Source organism: Sinocyclocheilus grahami, unplaced genomic scaffold (assembly GCF_001515645.1).
Source record: "Sinocyclocheilus grahami isolate Dianchi unplaced genomic scaffold, SAMN03320097.WGS_v1.1 scaffold821.1, whole genome shotgun sequence".
Taxonomy (NCBI): Eukaryota; Metazoa; Chordata; class Actinopteri; order Cypriniformes; family Cyprinidae; genus Sinocyclocheilus; species Sinocyclocheilus grahami.
The window spans coordinates 215,899-230,799 of NW_015506000.1; the positions used below are offsets into that span (position 1 = coordinate 215,899).

At 36.6% G+C, this 14,901-nt stretch overlaps 1 protein-coding gene across 1 annotated transcript in view; it reads left to right on the forward strand.

Annotated features, from left to right (window-relative positions):
• Positions 1 to 14,901, forward strand: part of LOC107562388 (DNA nucleotidylexotransferase-like) — an 81,895-nt gene that overhangs the window by 43,995 nt on the left and 22,999 nt on the right. Inside the window, exon 7 of the mRNA XM_016247016.1 lies at positions 2,042 to 2,174. Within this exon, the coding sequence (XP_016102502.1) occupies positions 2,042 to 2,174 (133 nt within the window). The remainder of the gene's footprint in view (positions 1 to 2,041; positions 2,175 to 14,901) is intronic.

Below are 14,901 nucleotides of genomic sequence, written 5' to 3' on the forward strand. Positions count from 1 at the left end.
GTTCCTGCTGATTTATGAATTATGATATGATTTTATTGTTAGCGTTTAAAGTGATTGCCTCATCTGACCTGTTGTTTTATGGCCTCGAGTCTCAATATGGATTCATGATGGAGGGTCGTGTTAATTACTGATTGTTTAGGAAAATCTACTGTAAGTTTAATGAGGCAGAGATTGTTTCCTAACACACATCGCTAGTATTTTTTCAATCGCCAGGCCTCGTAATTTTCCACCGCTGTCTTCAGGCGCTCATTTACGACCTGCTGATCTATAAACAACACGCTGGCTTCAAACAATTATGCAAATCCCGTTCGGGAGATTTCCAGTGGGGTGAGAGGCGGATCAGACGCTCTCCTGTTGGAAAAGGTCTTGGTTTTTGAAGTGATTTACCCGGCTGTGCGCTTGTGATGTCTCTGTTTTGAAGTGCAAACTGAGGTTTTGTGTGAAGGATGATTATAAGTGAACGACATCAAATATGTGATGCTTTTCTCCAAAAGTGCTTTATCTATGTATAGCAGCATGCATCAGTACCCACTTATAAAGTGCTATAATGTTTACCAAACTTTTTTTCCAGCAAGGACGCATTAAATTGATCAAAAGTGCTAGTATAGGCATTTATAATGTTACCAAAAATTTCTGTTTCAGATAAATGCTGTTCTTCTGAACTTTCTGTTCATCTGTGAATCCTGAAAAATAAAATGCATCACAGTTTCCACAAAAATATTGTGCAGCACGACTGTTTTCAACATTGATAATAATCAGAAATGTCTCTCGAGCAGCTGAGCAGCATATTATACTGATTTCTGAAGATCATGTGACACTGAAGACTGGAGTAATGATGCTGAAAATACAGCTGCGCATCACAGAAATACATTACAGTTTAACAGAGATTTGCATAGTTATTTTAAATTGTAATAATATTTCACATTTTTACTGTATTTTTGACTAAATTAATACAGCCTTGGTGAGCAGAAGAGACTTCTTTTTAAATCATTTGAAATCTTACCAACTTCAAACTTTTGAATAGTTTTGACTTTGAAATCATAAGTATAAAAATTATATATTTTAACTTTACTGCAAAGCATCCAGATATATACAAATATATACATAGTTTGAGAACGTAGAGACTGGTTGGTGGATCTTATATCATGATTTTGGGTGATGCATGTTTTACATTTGCATTTATGCATTCGGCAGATGCTTTTATCCAAAGCAACTTTAAAGTGCACTCAAGTCTGTCACTCAATGTGCTTTATCACTAAAAGTCATTTTTCAATGGAAAAAATTAATGAGTTTTTTATTTCTGGAAACCGCTGGTTACGTGTGACAAGGGAAGAAGTTCACAATATTAGAAAGCAGATCAAAAAAGCAAAGATAAAAACCAGGAACGTCTACTGTATGTTTGTCTTGAAGGCTGACAAAGAAAGTTTTGGCAGTTTTATTTTATTATTTTCTTTTGTGCGTGTGCTATGCTGTTCTTTAAAGGAATAGTTCACCCACAAACCTGCAGAAACTTTGCTCACCCTCAGGCCATCAAAGATGAGTTTGTTTCTTCATCAGATTTGTAGAAATGTAGCATTGCGTCACTTGCTCTGCAGTGAATGGGTGCCGTCAGAATGAGAGCTTATAAAAACATCACAATAATCCACAGCACTCGTCCATCAGTTAACATCTGGAGAAGACAAAAGCTGAGACAAATCCAGCATTAAGACGTTTTTAACTCAAATACATTGAGTCCATAATCCATAATAACTCTTCCTCCAGTGAGTCAGTGTTCTGGTGTGAATCAGGAGAGAAATCTGCACAGATCAAGCAGCGTTTAAACAGCTCTGAACTAATATGTGGCTGGATTTGGATGTGAGAGACGACAGGAGATGGATCCAATAGTGAGCAAGTGATGGAATGCAACATTTCTCCACATTTAGCGAGTTTTTGCAGGCAAACACCTCGCACTCAGGTTTTCTTCAGACAATGTAAAAGCCTAGTTTGTGCAACAGTTGTTGGGTGTTTGTCATTCAATCTCTTATTCATCCGCTCTCCTCAGGGTTCTTGTTTTATGAGGACATCAGTAAGCCGGTGAGCAGGACAGAGGCCAGCGCTCTGAAGATTATAGTGGAGGAAGCTGTCATCTGTGCCAACCCGTCCGCCACCGTCAGCATCACAGGAGGATTCCGCAGGTAAACCCTCGAGATTACTGCTTTGTGCCCGTTTATGACAGTTTAGGAGTGTGTGATTGTGTTTTTTCAAAAAACCCTTTGCCTAAAGAAATATGTATTTGCTCAGAGTTTGTTCTTTTTGTAGCTCACATGTGTAATGTGGTTGTGTTTAAGGTAAAGAAATATCCCAGAAATCCCTTAGGCTAAGCAGCCGCATATATGTATATGTATATCTGTATGTATACACTTACAAAAGTTTGGGATCAGAATTTTTTTTAATGTGTTTTACAGGAGTTTCTTCTGCTCATCAAGGCTGAATTTATTTGATCAAAAATACAGGGAAAAAATGTAATATTGTGAAATATTATTATGATGTAAAATAATGTTTTTCTATTTTAATATACATTAAAGTGTAATTTATTCCTGTGATGCAAAGCTGTATTTTCAGCATCATTACTGCAGTCTTCAGTGTCACATGATCTTCAGAAATCAGTATAATATGCTGATTTATTATCAGTGCTGGAAACTGTTGTGCTGCTTAATATTTTTTTGGAACCTGTGATACATTTTTTTTCAGGATTCTTTGATGAATAAAAAGTTAAAAAGAAGAGCATTTATTTAAAATAGAAATCTTTTCTAACAATATACACTACCGTTCAAAAGCTTTGGGGTCAGTACATTTTTATTCTTTCTTTTTTTGAAAGAAATAAAAACTTTTGTTCAGCAAGGATGTGTTCAATTGTTAAGAAGTGATAGCAAAGATTTATATTGTTTGCAAAGATTTATATTTTGAATAAATTATGTTCTTTTTTAACTTTTTATTCATCAAAGAATCCTGAAAAAAAGTATCACCGGTTCCAAAAAAATATTAAGCAGCACAACTGTTGCCAACATTGATAATTCTAATAATAAATCAGCATATTAGAATGATTTCTGAAGGATTGTGTGACACTTTATGCTGGAGTGATGGCTGATGGAAATTCAGCTTTGCATCACAGAAATAAATTATATTTTAAAGGATATTCAAATAGATAATAAATAATTTCATAAATATATATTCTTAAATTAACAGTTGCATGTAAACAAGTAAATAACTGATTTACTTATATGCAATGGTATACTGTATATATATATATATACACACACATTATATATTATATATTATATATATACACATATACAAAAAATTATAATTTATTTATTTATCAACCGTTCAATCTTTTATTTTGTTACTTGTTTAGGTGCAATTGTCTTTTTTTTTCTATTATAGTTCAGATGTCATGTGCTTTACTTAAGTTTATCTAGAAAGTTTCTCCCTAAAATTCCTTTGGAGAAATACAAATAGACACAAATGAGTCAAAAGTTGATATAAAGTAAGAGTATAGAGCTGTAAAATTAATATGGATTAATCTGAGAATTTTTGAGAATCAGATGCTCTTTCTCTCAGTTACTGAGAGTGAGAGGAAAAACATCTGAGAAGCAGGAGAGTTCAGAAAAAAAACCTCATTGCAGTCTAACAAAATTAATTGAGATATTAATGAGATCTTGTGTGATTTTGTGTCCTGTGTGTGTTTGCTGCTGTCATGCACTGAAGGTTTGTTTATTATTGATAGTCGAATTATGTTAGGTTTGTCTGTTTAAACTTGAGTGTCCTGTTCAGGCTTCAGTCTGTCTGTGAGCTGAGCTGCACGCTTGCGGATTAATGTCACAGGATTCACTCGCGGCCCACGAATCAGCTGATTCCCTCAGAATAAACTGCGTGTCACATTACTACCATGTAAATGTAAGGTGTTTGTTGTACCTCGAGGGTCCTTTCGGTCTATGAGAAAATGTGACCACAAGGTTATGCATCTTAATAACATTCGACAGGCAGAAAATGCCAAACATCCTCATGCAATCATACAGTGTTTGTGAAGCATGAAGGAATTTCTGACATGATTATCCTTTCTGACGGTCTCGTCTGTAGTGTTTTGTTTGGTGCGGTTGTAAAGTTTCTCTTTCAGAGGTCAGCTGTCTGTACGGACACAGACGCTCTCGATTCTGTTGTTTTTGCTGCTCTTGGTCCTTCAGGCTCGCCGATGGTGATGAGAATTATGAGAAGAGAGGCACTCGACTGCTTTAAAACCTCCACGGGCTCATCTCGACACGCCACGCTTCAAATCCCATTTATGATGTTTTGTGTGCTTTGTAAGGAAAGGTGCTGTGTATATATACATCTGGTGGAGTTGTGCTATTTCTGGTGCGTTTGTTTCTGCAGGACTGTGTCTGATGATGCTTAAAATAGAAGCTGATGAATAAAAATTTACAGTTACCTTTTCATTGTTTTAATCTCATGATTCTGACTCCCCCCCCCACACACTTTTTCCCCCTTCTGTTGTTCATTTGGGGTCACTCTTGTGTTGTTTGTGGTGAAATGTAACTTTTTTTAATTTCCAGTAAAATCAATGAAATATGTTTTTGTTCAATAATATTTTTTCTTTTGTATTTTGAGAGAATTTCATGGTACTAGTGAATATTTATGCAATAATTATGATCCTTTTTTCCTATTGAAAAAATTTCCCCCTATTATTTTTTATATTATTTTTCAATTATGGCAGTGTTTCATATTAAAATAGAGACAATGCCTTTGAAATCCAGTTTTTGAAGGCAGATTAGTGTCATCTGGTGGGAATAAAAAGAAAAAAAAGCATCTGCAGTTGCATGGTTTAGCCACTAGATTCCTATATAGCTCCTAAATTCTCTAGTTGTTTTTAAACGTAGTTGTGGATTTGGATTTATATTTAGACATTCTCAAAGACAACTTTTTGTAAAAGTTTAGATTTATCTTTTGAAATGTTGTTTTGAAATGCCAGTTTCTGCGTTAAGTTTACTACAGTCAAACCTGAACACGGAGAAAAACATTTTGTTACACATAACATCAGAGTTGAACAAAAACTAGATAAAAAGGTTTGTCAAGACAAACTTTAGGTTGGCTTGAGAAAGCCTAGCCTGAAAGTTTAAAGCAGTTGAAAAAGCCTGAAGTTTGAACATTTAGATAGATTAGATAGATGTTGATAACATGTTTCTAGCATGTTTTTAGCATGATTAGCCTGTTACTAGCATATTGTTGGCATGATTAGAATGTTACTAGCATGATTAGCAAGTAACTAGCATGTTGCTAGCACGATTAGCAAATAATTAGCATGTTTCTAGCATGACTAGAAAGATACTAGCATGTTGCTAGCACGATTAGCAAATAATTAGCATGTTTCTAGCATGATTAGCATGTTACTAGCATGTTGCTAGCATGATTATCAAGTAACTAGCATGTTTCTAGAATAATTAGCATGTTACTAGAATGTACCTAGCATGTTGCTTGCATTATTAGCAAGTTACTAGCATGTCACTACCATGTTTCTAGCATGATTAGCATGTTACTAGCAATTTGCTAGCATGATTAACAAGTTACTAGCATGTCGCTATCATGTTGTAAGCATTATTAGCATGTTGCTAGCATGATTAGCCAGTTATTAGCCTGTCGCTACCATGTTTCTAGCATGATTAGCATGATACTATCATGTCGCTAGCATGATTAACTTGTTACTAGCATGCTGATAGCATGATTAGTTAGTAACTAGCATGTTGCTAGCATGATTAGCAAGTAACTAGCATGTTTGCTAGCATGATTAGCAAGTTATTAGCATGTCGTTAGCATGTTTCTGGCATGATTAGCATGTTACTAGCATGTTGCTAGCATGACTAGCCAGTTAGTAGCATGTTGTAACATGTTTCTATCATGATTAGCATTTTACTAGCATGTTGCTAGCATGTTTCTATCATGATTAGCATGTTACTAGCATGTTGCTAGCATTACTAACAAGTTACTAGCATGTTGCTAACATGTTTCTAGCATGATTAGCATGTTACTAGCATGTTTTTGCTAGCATTGCTAACAAGTTACTAGCATGTCGCTAACATGTTTCTAGCATGATTAGCATGTTACTAGCATGTTGCTGGCATTACTAGCAAGTTACTAGCATGTCGCTAACATGTTTCTAGCATGATTAGCATGTTACTAGCATGTTGCTAGCATTACTAGCAAGTTACTAGCATGTCGCTAACATGTTTCTAGCATGATTAGCATGTCGCTAGGCTAGATAGATAGATAGATTTTTCTTCTCTGAATTGTCAGTCTTTTCGTCTCAGAAATGAGAGTTTATTTATGATTTTTATTATCATTATTATAGTGTTGAATAAGTTGAAATGACCTTTTTTATGATTTTATTCCGTGGCATAAATAGCTGTGCTTCTATAGTCTGATGCCATCCCTTTAAAGGCTGATATATTTGGAAAGTAATACTGACCTGAAACCCTGAAGAATACGATCAGTGCAGAATTGCAGATGTTTTGTTGCGATACGGAGCCGTTATTCCCAGATAGCATGGTCCTGACACTCAGATAAGTGTGTTAACGGGACGACCGCGCTGTCGCCGCGCACCTTATCTTGTCGGTAGTGCTTTATTTCAGCCTGGCTTTTTATATCTCATTTGCTTTGTAGATCGTGTTGATGTGCTTTAGTTCTTGCCGGATGAGAGATATTATTAGCTCGGGCTGAACAGATGTCACAACCGCGCGTCTCCTGCTCAACAGATGACAGATGCAGCGCAAATGAAAACGAAAGGCGACAGTGTTAGTGTTATAGTATCTCAAAGAACTGGAGACCGTGACTTTGAGACGTCAGTGTTAATGAAGTTTGATGGCTTTAATCTGTCAGCTGGCGATGTTTTATCGGCTTCACAATAGAGTCACAAAGTCAAATTGAGACGTGTGTTTGATTTATTATGTGAGCTAACATACTGCTAGTGTGCAAATGGCCTCGGGCTTCTTTCAAAACTAAGAGAGAAATGTCTGACTCTGAATCGTCCTGGAGCGAGCAGACTCACCGCAGACCTCCAGCCTGTTCTGACTTTGGACGTTTTATCTTTTTCTTGCTGATCAGACTTCAAGCAGATAATGAAATATCCCAGAAATCCCTTAGACTTACACTGATGGAGTGCTCTGAGTCTGGCTCTCTGTCTGTGTATCAACTGCTTAGCAACCGCTCAGAACACCTTAGCATATATATATATATATATAATTGTAATATTTTATGTTTATAAGAAGTTAGAATAATTTGATTTATGCACACATCAAATAAATAAATACAGTATAATTGATTTTACCATCACATATAAGTGAATATTTATTAATGAATTAATTTATTGATTGATATGCAATATATATATATATATGTTTAAACATTGCATATACAAATATATATGTATATATAAAGATAATTAATAAATTACTAAAATAAATAAATAATCTGCATAGCAATAAATAAATAAATGCATGCTTTCTTCACTTATTTGTCACTGTAAATGATACTGAATTTATTTATTTGAAGTGTGCATCAATCAAAAATTTTATTGATTGAATTTTACTTACTATGAATTCATAAAATATTACAATTTTATATTATATATATACAGTGGGGCAAGAAAGTATTTAGTCAGCCACCAATTGTGCAAGTTCTCCAACTTAAAAAGATGAGAGAGGCCTGTAATTTTCATCATAGGTATACCTCAACTATGAGAGACAAAATGAGAAAAAAAATCCAGAAAATCACATTGTAGGATTTTTAAAGAATTAATTGGTAAATTCCTCTGTAAAATAAGTATTTGGTCACCTACAAACAAGCAAGATTTCTGGCTCTCACAGACCTGTAACTTCTTCTTTAAGAGGCTCCTCTGTCCTCCACTCATTACCTGTATTAATGGCATCTGTTTGAACTCGTTATCAGTATAAAAGACACCTGTCCACAACCTCAAACAGTCACACTCCAAACTCCACCATGGCCAAGACCAAAGAGCTGTCAAAGGACACCAGAAACAAAATTGTAGACCTGCACCAGGCTGGGAAGACTGAATCTGCAATAGGTAAGCAGCTTGGTGTGAAGAAATCAACTGTGAGAGCAATTATTAGAAAATGGAAGACATACAAGACCACTGATAATCTCCCTCGATCTGGGGCTCCACGCAAGATCTCACCCCGTGGGGTCAAAATGATCACAAGAACTGAGAGCAAAAATCCCAGAACCACACGGGGGGACCTAGTGAATGACCTGCAGAGAGCTGGGACCAAAGTAACAAAGGCTACCATCAGTAACACACTGCGCCACCAGGGACTCAAATCCTGCAGTGCCAGACGTGCCCCCCTGCTTAAGCCAGAACATGTCCAGGCCCGTCTGAAGTTTGCTAGAAAGCATTTGGATGATCCAGAAGAGGACTGGGAGAATGTCATATGGTCAGATGAAACCAAAATAGAACTTTTTGGTAAAAACTCAATATATGTGACCCTGGACCACAAAACCAGTCATAAGGGTAAATTTTTCGAAATTCAGATTTATACATCATCTGAAGGCTGAAAAAATAAGCTTTCCATTGGTGTATGGTTTGTTAGGATCGAGACAATATTTGGTCGAGATACAACTATTTGAAAATCTGGAATCTGAGGGTGCAAAAAAATCTAAATATTGAGAAAATCATCTTTAAAGTTGTTCAAATGAAGTTCTTAGCAATGCATATTACTAATCAAACATTAAGTTTTGATATATTTACGGTAGGAAATTTACTAAATAGCTTCAAGGAACATGAGCTTTACTTAATATCCTAATGATTTTTGGCATAAAAGAAAAATCTATAATTTTGACCCATACAATGTATTTACATATATATATATGAACCTAAACATAGGAACCTGATAAAAATTTTAATTTTAGGACATCTGAACTCTTCATATATATATATATATATATATATGTGTGTGTATCGTACCTTATATATAAGATAAATCTAGTTTTAGTGTCTCCATTAGATGATGTTCATGCTGGGTTTACTACAGATGTTTACCTCTGTGTGTGTGTAAATCTGGATTTTAGCTGTGTGATTGTGATTTGTAATTGCTGAAATGAATTGTAATGAATGGACGGATGTGAATGTGATGCAGCGCTGAGCAGTTGAAGACGATTACAGATAGATATCAAACCATCTCAGACCTTCAGCGTTCGACTGTGGCGCATCTGCAAAAAATAAGCATACATAAAGCATACACAATAAAAAGTAAGCATACATAAAGAAATACATGCCCAGATTTTGTTGCTCTATAGAGCCGTCACAATCCCTCGAGCTGACTTTTGACATTGACGGAGGGTGTAATTGAGCGAGTGTGTTGAATTCAGTGAGGTTTTGACTATAGAGCTATTAGTCACGGGTGCTATATGAGTTTTCCTCACATGACACTTCTCTATATCTCAGGATGACTAACGTGACTGAGCATCAGTGTAACAGGATTACGACAGCGAGAAAACATCATGTTTACCTCCGAAACAGTCTTTTTAAAACTTTACAGCTCAAAATGCAAATCTGCAGCTCTGTCGAGGCTAAGCTCTGTCGAAATCTGCTATTTGAACTTCGGCAGGCTTCGCACGTTGGCCGTGACGGGTTTAGTGATGTCTGGATTTACCTCTGTGTGCCGTACGAATAGTTTCTGCTTTAACATCTACAGAGGATCAGGATATACACTTTGACAGACTTCACAGCCGAATGCGGCGAGATGGCAGGGGTTCGAGACTTTGCTTCTGAAGAGATGTTTGTTCAACTGCAGGTGAAGGGACATGAATCATTCATTAATGCTTTGACAGTCATACAGTGGCCCGGAAAACTACACTTACAGATGTCTGGATGTCATTACATTAGACCAGGGTTTCCTAAACTAGATGAAAAGCGAATAATTGATTCAATCCTAGATAATGGATAATATTTAATGCAGGGTTTTTGTGAGTCTTAAAAAGTTCTTATGAATATTAATTCGCCCTTCCACAGTTAAAGGTCCCATATTGTCAAAACGGAAATTTCCTGGCTTTTTTCACGATTACTGAGGTCTAGGGGCTATTTAACTACCATAACAGTCAGTCCACAGTAAAATGCACACAGCCTGCATAAAGTAGCTGTGATTTTTCACGAACCGCTGTGACTTCCGTAAAAAGTTGACGTCAGAACTACACAGTCACCGCCTTCAGTCACCACCCCGAGCACCGCCCACCGTCCCACTCTCCTTTAGCCACACCCTCAGACAACATTACGTCCATGCCATTGCTGAGCAACAACAACACGGAAACATGTCGAAAAGGTTAACTTTAACTACGAAACCAGATTGGCCGACCTGTAACGTTACACTCTCTCTCAATGGATGGACGATCTGACAGGATTGTTACTATGAGGTGATCACATCTAACGTGTAACGTATAGTAAAGACAAACTCACCGTGTCTATCTAGTCATGATGAAGATTTCAATTTCAGCAGGCAACTATTTTTTCAGCTACATTATTGTTCCAGCCACAATTAATCACAACAATGTATATACAATTACAAATGATTATATATAAATCGTCAGTTTGTCGTTTTACACACATGCACACAGACATTATTTCATACAGGACATAGTCGTGAGATGCAAGAAACATAGACATATGGCAAGAAATCTGTAGACGCGCCCAAAACAACAAAAGACAATACTTTATTGAACCTTTTCTGATAAGAAGTGTGCGCTGCAAACGCGAGCATTTTTGACAATCGTTTCTGTCCAGTCTGCTCGTTTTATCACGTTTAACCACAGCTGTCGTCGTTTTTTTGTCTGGCCGTGGCAGCAGATATGCGATCAGATTTCTAATTTGAGGCTGTATTACGTCGCAAATATATACGCAAATATATATTCTTAAGGACATCAAAACCTAAAATAAAACTCCAGAAAGGTTTAAAATATGTGACCTTTAAGGCCTTAAAAAGGTCTTAAACTGGAGCAGAAAGTCTTGAATGCATAAAGTCGTGGCATTGAATGTTGCATGCATTGCACAGACAAAACACAAATATATCATTAGAATTTTTGTTTTCCATGAAAATACACTTACTAATGTCTGGATTATTACTGTATTTCATTAGATCTGGTTTTCCCAAACTGAAAATTGTGAGTTGATGAAAAGCGAATAATTAATTAAATCCTAAAAATGTCAAATAAAATAAAAATAAATATAATAATAATAATAATGGATTTTTCAAAACTGTTTTTTGAGGGCCCTAAAAAGGTCTTTGAAAGTCTTAATTTGTCCTTCCACAAATTAAGCCTTGAAAAGGTCTTAAATTGGAGTATAAAGTCTTAAATTCATGAAGTCATGGTATTAAATGTTGGATGCAAAAACAATACAAATAAATAAAAACACACAAATAAATAACGAGTATTTTTTAATCATGAATTGATAAAAAATAGATAATTAGTTAAATCCTAAATATGTAAAATTGAAAAAAGATAATAGATAAATTTTTAATACAGGGTCTTTGGAGTAGAAATTGGAGTTGTATGTGTGTATGTACATATATATATATATATTAGGGCTGTCAATAGATTAACATTTTTAATAAGATTAGAATATCTCTTTGGATTTGAGACTTTAGTCTTTGCAACTTTACAGATCTTCTTTATGCACCAAAAGCTTGTAACACTCCAAAGAGAAAGGAAAACTTTAAATCGCATCATATGACCCCTTTAACGTTGACAGCCCTAATATATATACAGTATACATATATATATATATATAATTTATTTTATTTTTTCCCCTTGTTTTCTAAATAAACTATCTAAACATTCTTAAATCTTGACACACTTACTTGAGATGAAAATTAAAGATGAAAAGTCTTGTTTTTTGAGAAATTGAACAAAATTTAGTTTATGCCTAAAACAAGAACAAATATCTATGAAGATAATTGATCGTTCTGATAAATGTCTTATTAAAAATTTTTTGCTACTGAAGTAAATGCATCTTGATTTACGAAACTTGACATTTAATTGGAAACAAGACAAAAATACTGATGAAAAACATGACTTTATGCAGTGTGATCGGAATATCTAGTAAAAGCTATATATAATTTTATTTTTAAACTTTAAAGCTTTGCTAATACAAGACATTTTTGTTTAGAGACCATGTTGACAATATTGTGTTCCATTCAATTTATTCCTTACATTTTCTTCAGACTGTCCATATACAGTTTACAACTCAAGAGACACACTGTGAATTAGAAAATTAAGATAATGTTGTCTATTAATTAAACTTTGGATGAGGAAAAACAACCAGATTGCTAATATTTTGTGTGAATCTTATGCTTTTGAAAAGGCCATTAATCAATTCTTTCGACATTGCCTGATACACCGTTTGAGCTCAGATGAGACGAGTGTGAGATTAATGAGACAGACTGATGTCAGCGTTTGTGTAACGAGGCTGATGAGACGTGAGACGTTCTGATCCAAATGCAAAGCTTTATTTCAGAGACGTGGTAAACAGGCAGGGTCAAAACACTGGCAAACAGGTATATGGCGGGCAAAACACAAGAATAGTCACCGGGCTAGCGTAGGTCACCGAACAGCAGACAGAGTCACAGGGGCAAGGCTAAAGGGAGGAATCCAGGAAAACAGGCGAAGATCAAAACCGGAGAAAACAGACAGGGCAAGGCAAAAACTAGGAAAACACGGAGACTCGGAAAGGGGTACAGGCTAAACAATACTCAGCAGAGAAATGTGGTTAGAGTGGGTGATATATAGTGAGTGATGTGATTAGAAACACCTGTATGCAATCAGAGCAATCAGGTGTGTGCAATTCGTGCTGAGTGCAATCAGTGAAATGCATGATGGGAAATGTAGTCCGGGGTGATGTGCAACAGTGTGTAGTGCGAGAGTCAATGAAATTAGAAGTTCATGGACCGGATTCGTGACAGTTTGTCTCTGACTGACGTCAGTTGAGTTTGTAAGTGAAATGAAGGCAGCACTCATAGCAGAAAAGCTGCTCTGCTGTAGCTGGACAGAACGTTTGCCCCACGTTAATGTGTTTGAATTTGAGCTGACTGGAGGTAAAGTGAATTTATGCTGATGGTTTTTCCGTGTGGAGCTGCGGTGGTTTCACTGTCGGACAGAAAAAAGATGTGCTTAAATCTTCATTAGAAATGTAAAGGAACGTGGATAATTGAGGTGCGACGCCCCTCTGACCAATTACCCAGAGAAATGACTGCACTGTCCTGAGCGGCTCAGAGCCGATATTAAAACTAATGTGTACCATAGGCGACATGATATGCACAGTGAAATGTGACCAGAAATGATTTTGCAATGTTGGATTGACACGGAATTTTTACTAAACTCTGAAATCTGGGAAGAAATTGTGAGGCGTGTTTGCCATTGCGGAGTCGCCACCATTGCTATGGGAGGTTACTATGGTGTTGCTATGCAGTTTCTGGAGTGTTGTAGGAGGTTACTATGGTGTTGCTATGCAGTTTCTGGAGTGTTGTAGGAGATTACTAGGGTGTTGCTATGCAGTTGCTTGAGTGTCATAGGAAATTACTATGGGGTTGCTATTCAGTTGCTAGTGTGTTGTAGAGGATTACTATAGTGTTGCTATGCTGTTGTTGGAGATGGTGTTGCTACACAGTTACTATTGTGTTTTAGGAGATTATTATGGTGTTGCTATGCAGTTGCTAGAGTGCTGTAGGAGATTACTATAGTGTTGCTATGCTGTTGTTGGAGGTGGTGTTGCTACACAGTTGCTATTGTGTTTTAGGAGATTATTATGGTGTTGCTATGCAGTTGCTAGAGTGCTGTAGGAGATTACTACGGTGTTGCTATGCAGTTGCTAGAGTGTTGTAGGAGATTACTATAGTGTTGCTATGCTGTTGTTGGAGATGGTGTTGCTACACAGTTGCTATGGTGTTGTAGGAGATTACTATGGTGTTGCTATGCAGTTGCTAGAGTGTTGTAGAGGATTATTATAGTGTTGCTATGCTGTTGTTGGAGATGGTGACCATCCCCATTGATACCAGTATTACCGTTGTTGTCACACGTTGATTAACCGGTGGGAAAATTTTCTCACCGTCACAACCCTATTGTAGATGGTCACTCTGGTGTTGCTATGCAGTTGCTATGTTGTTGTAGGAGATTACTATGGTGTTGCTCTGTGGTTTCTAGATTATGGTTATGTAGTTATTAAGGTATTTCATATGATGCGATTTCAAGTTTTCCTTTCTCTTTGGAGTGTTACAAGCTGATTGTGCATAGATAAGATCCCTGAAGTTGCAAAGGCTAAAGTCTCAAAACCAAAGAAATATTCTTTATCAAAGTTAAGACTCTGCCACGCCCCCCTAAAACGGCTCGTTCTAACACGCCCCCACATATCTACCTCACTATGTGGAAATATTTGCATAATGCACCCAAATGTGCACGCAAAGAAAGAAGGCGTGGTTTTAGTAATCGCAGTTAGTGTTGAAGCAGCATGTCAGGGAGACGCTGTGTGTTTCTAGGCGAAAGCTAAAGCACTTTATTTGGCCTTCCGAAAGTAGATGCATTTAGGAATCTTTAAGATGACTTACAACAGAACAGCAATGCATTTTATGGATGACCGTTTCGTGAACCTAGGAGATGAGGTAATTCTGACTTTGCTATGACAATCTGGCGCTTCTGAATCAGCTACTGTTTTATTATTAGTTTAAGTATTTGCTATTGACTGTTCAAATGCGGAGTTTTGCGCATCGTGCGTGTGTGTGCGTGCGAGCGAGAGAGAGAGAGGGGGGGGAAGGTCATATCACAGTGGAGTCAGCTGTCTTCACCGTGGCTTGTGTACTGCAAACACACACCACC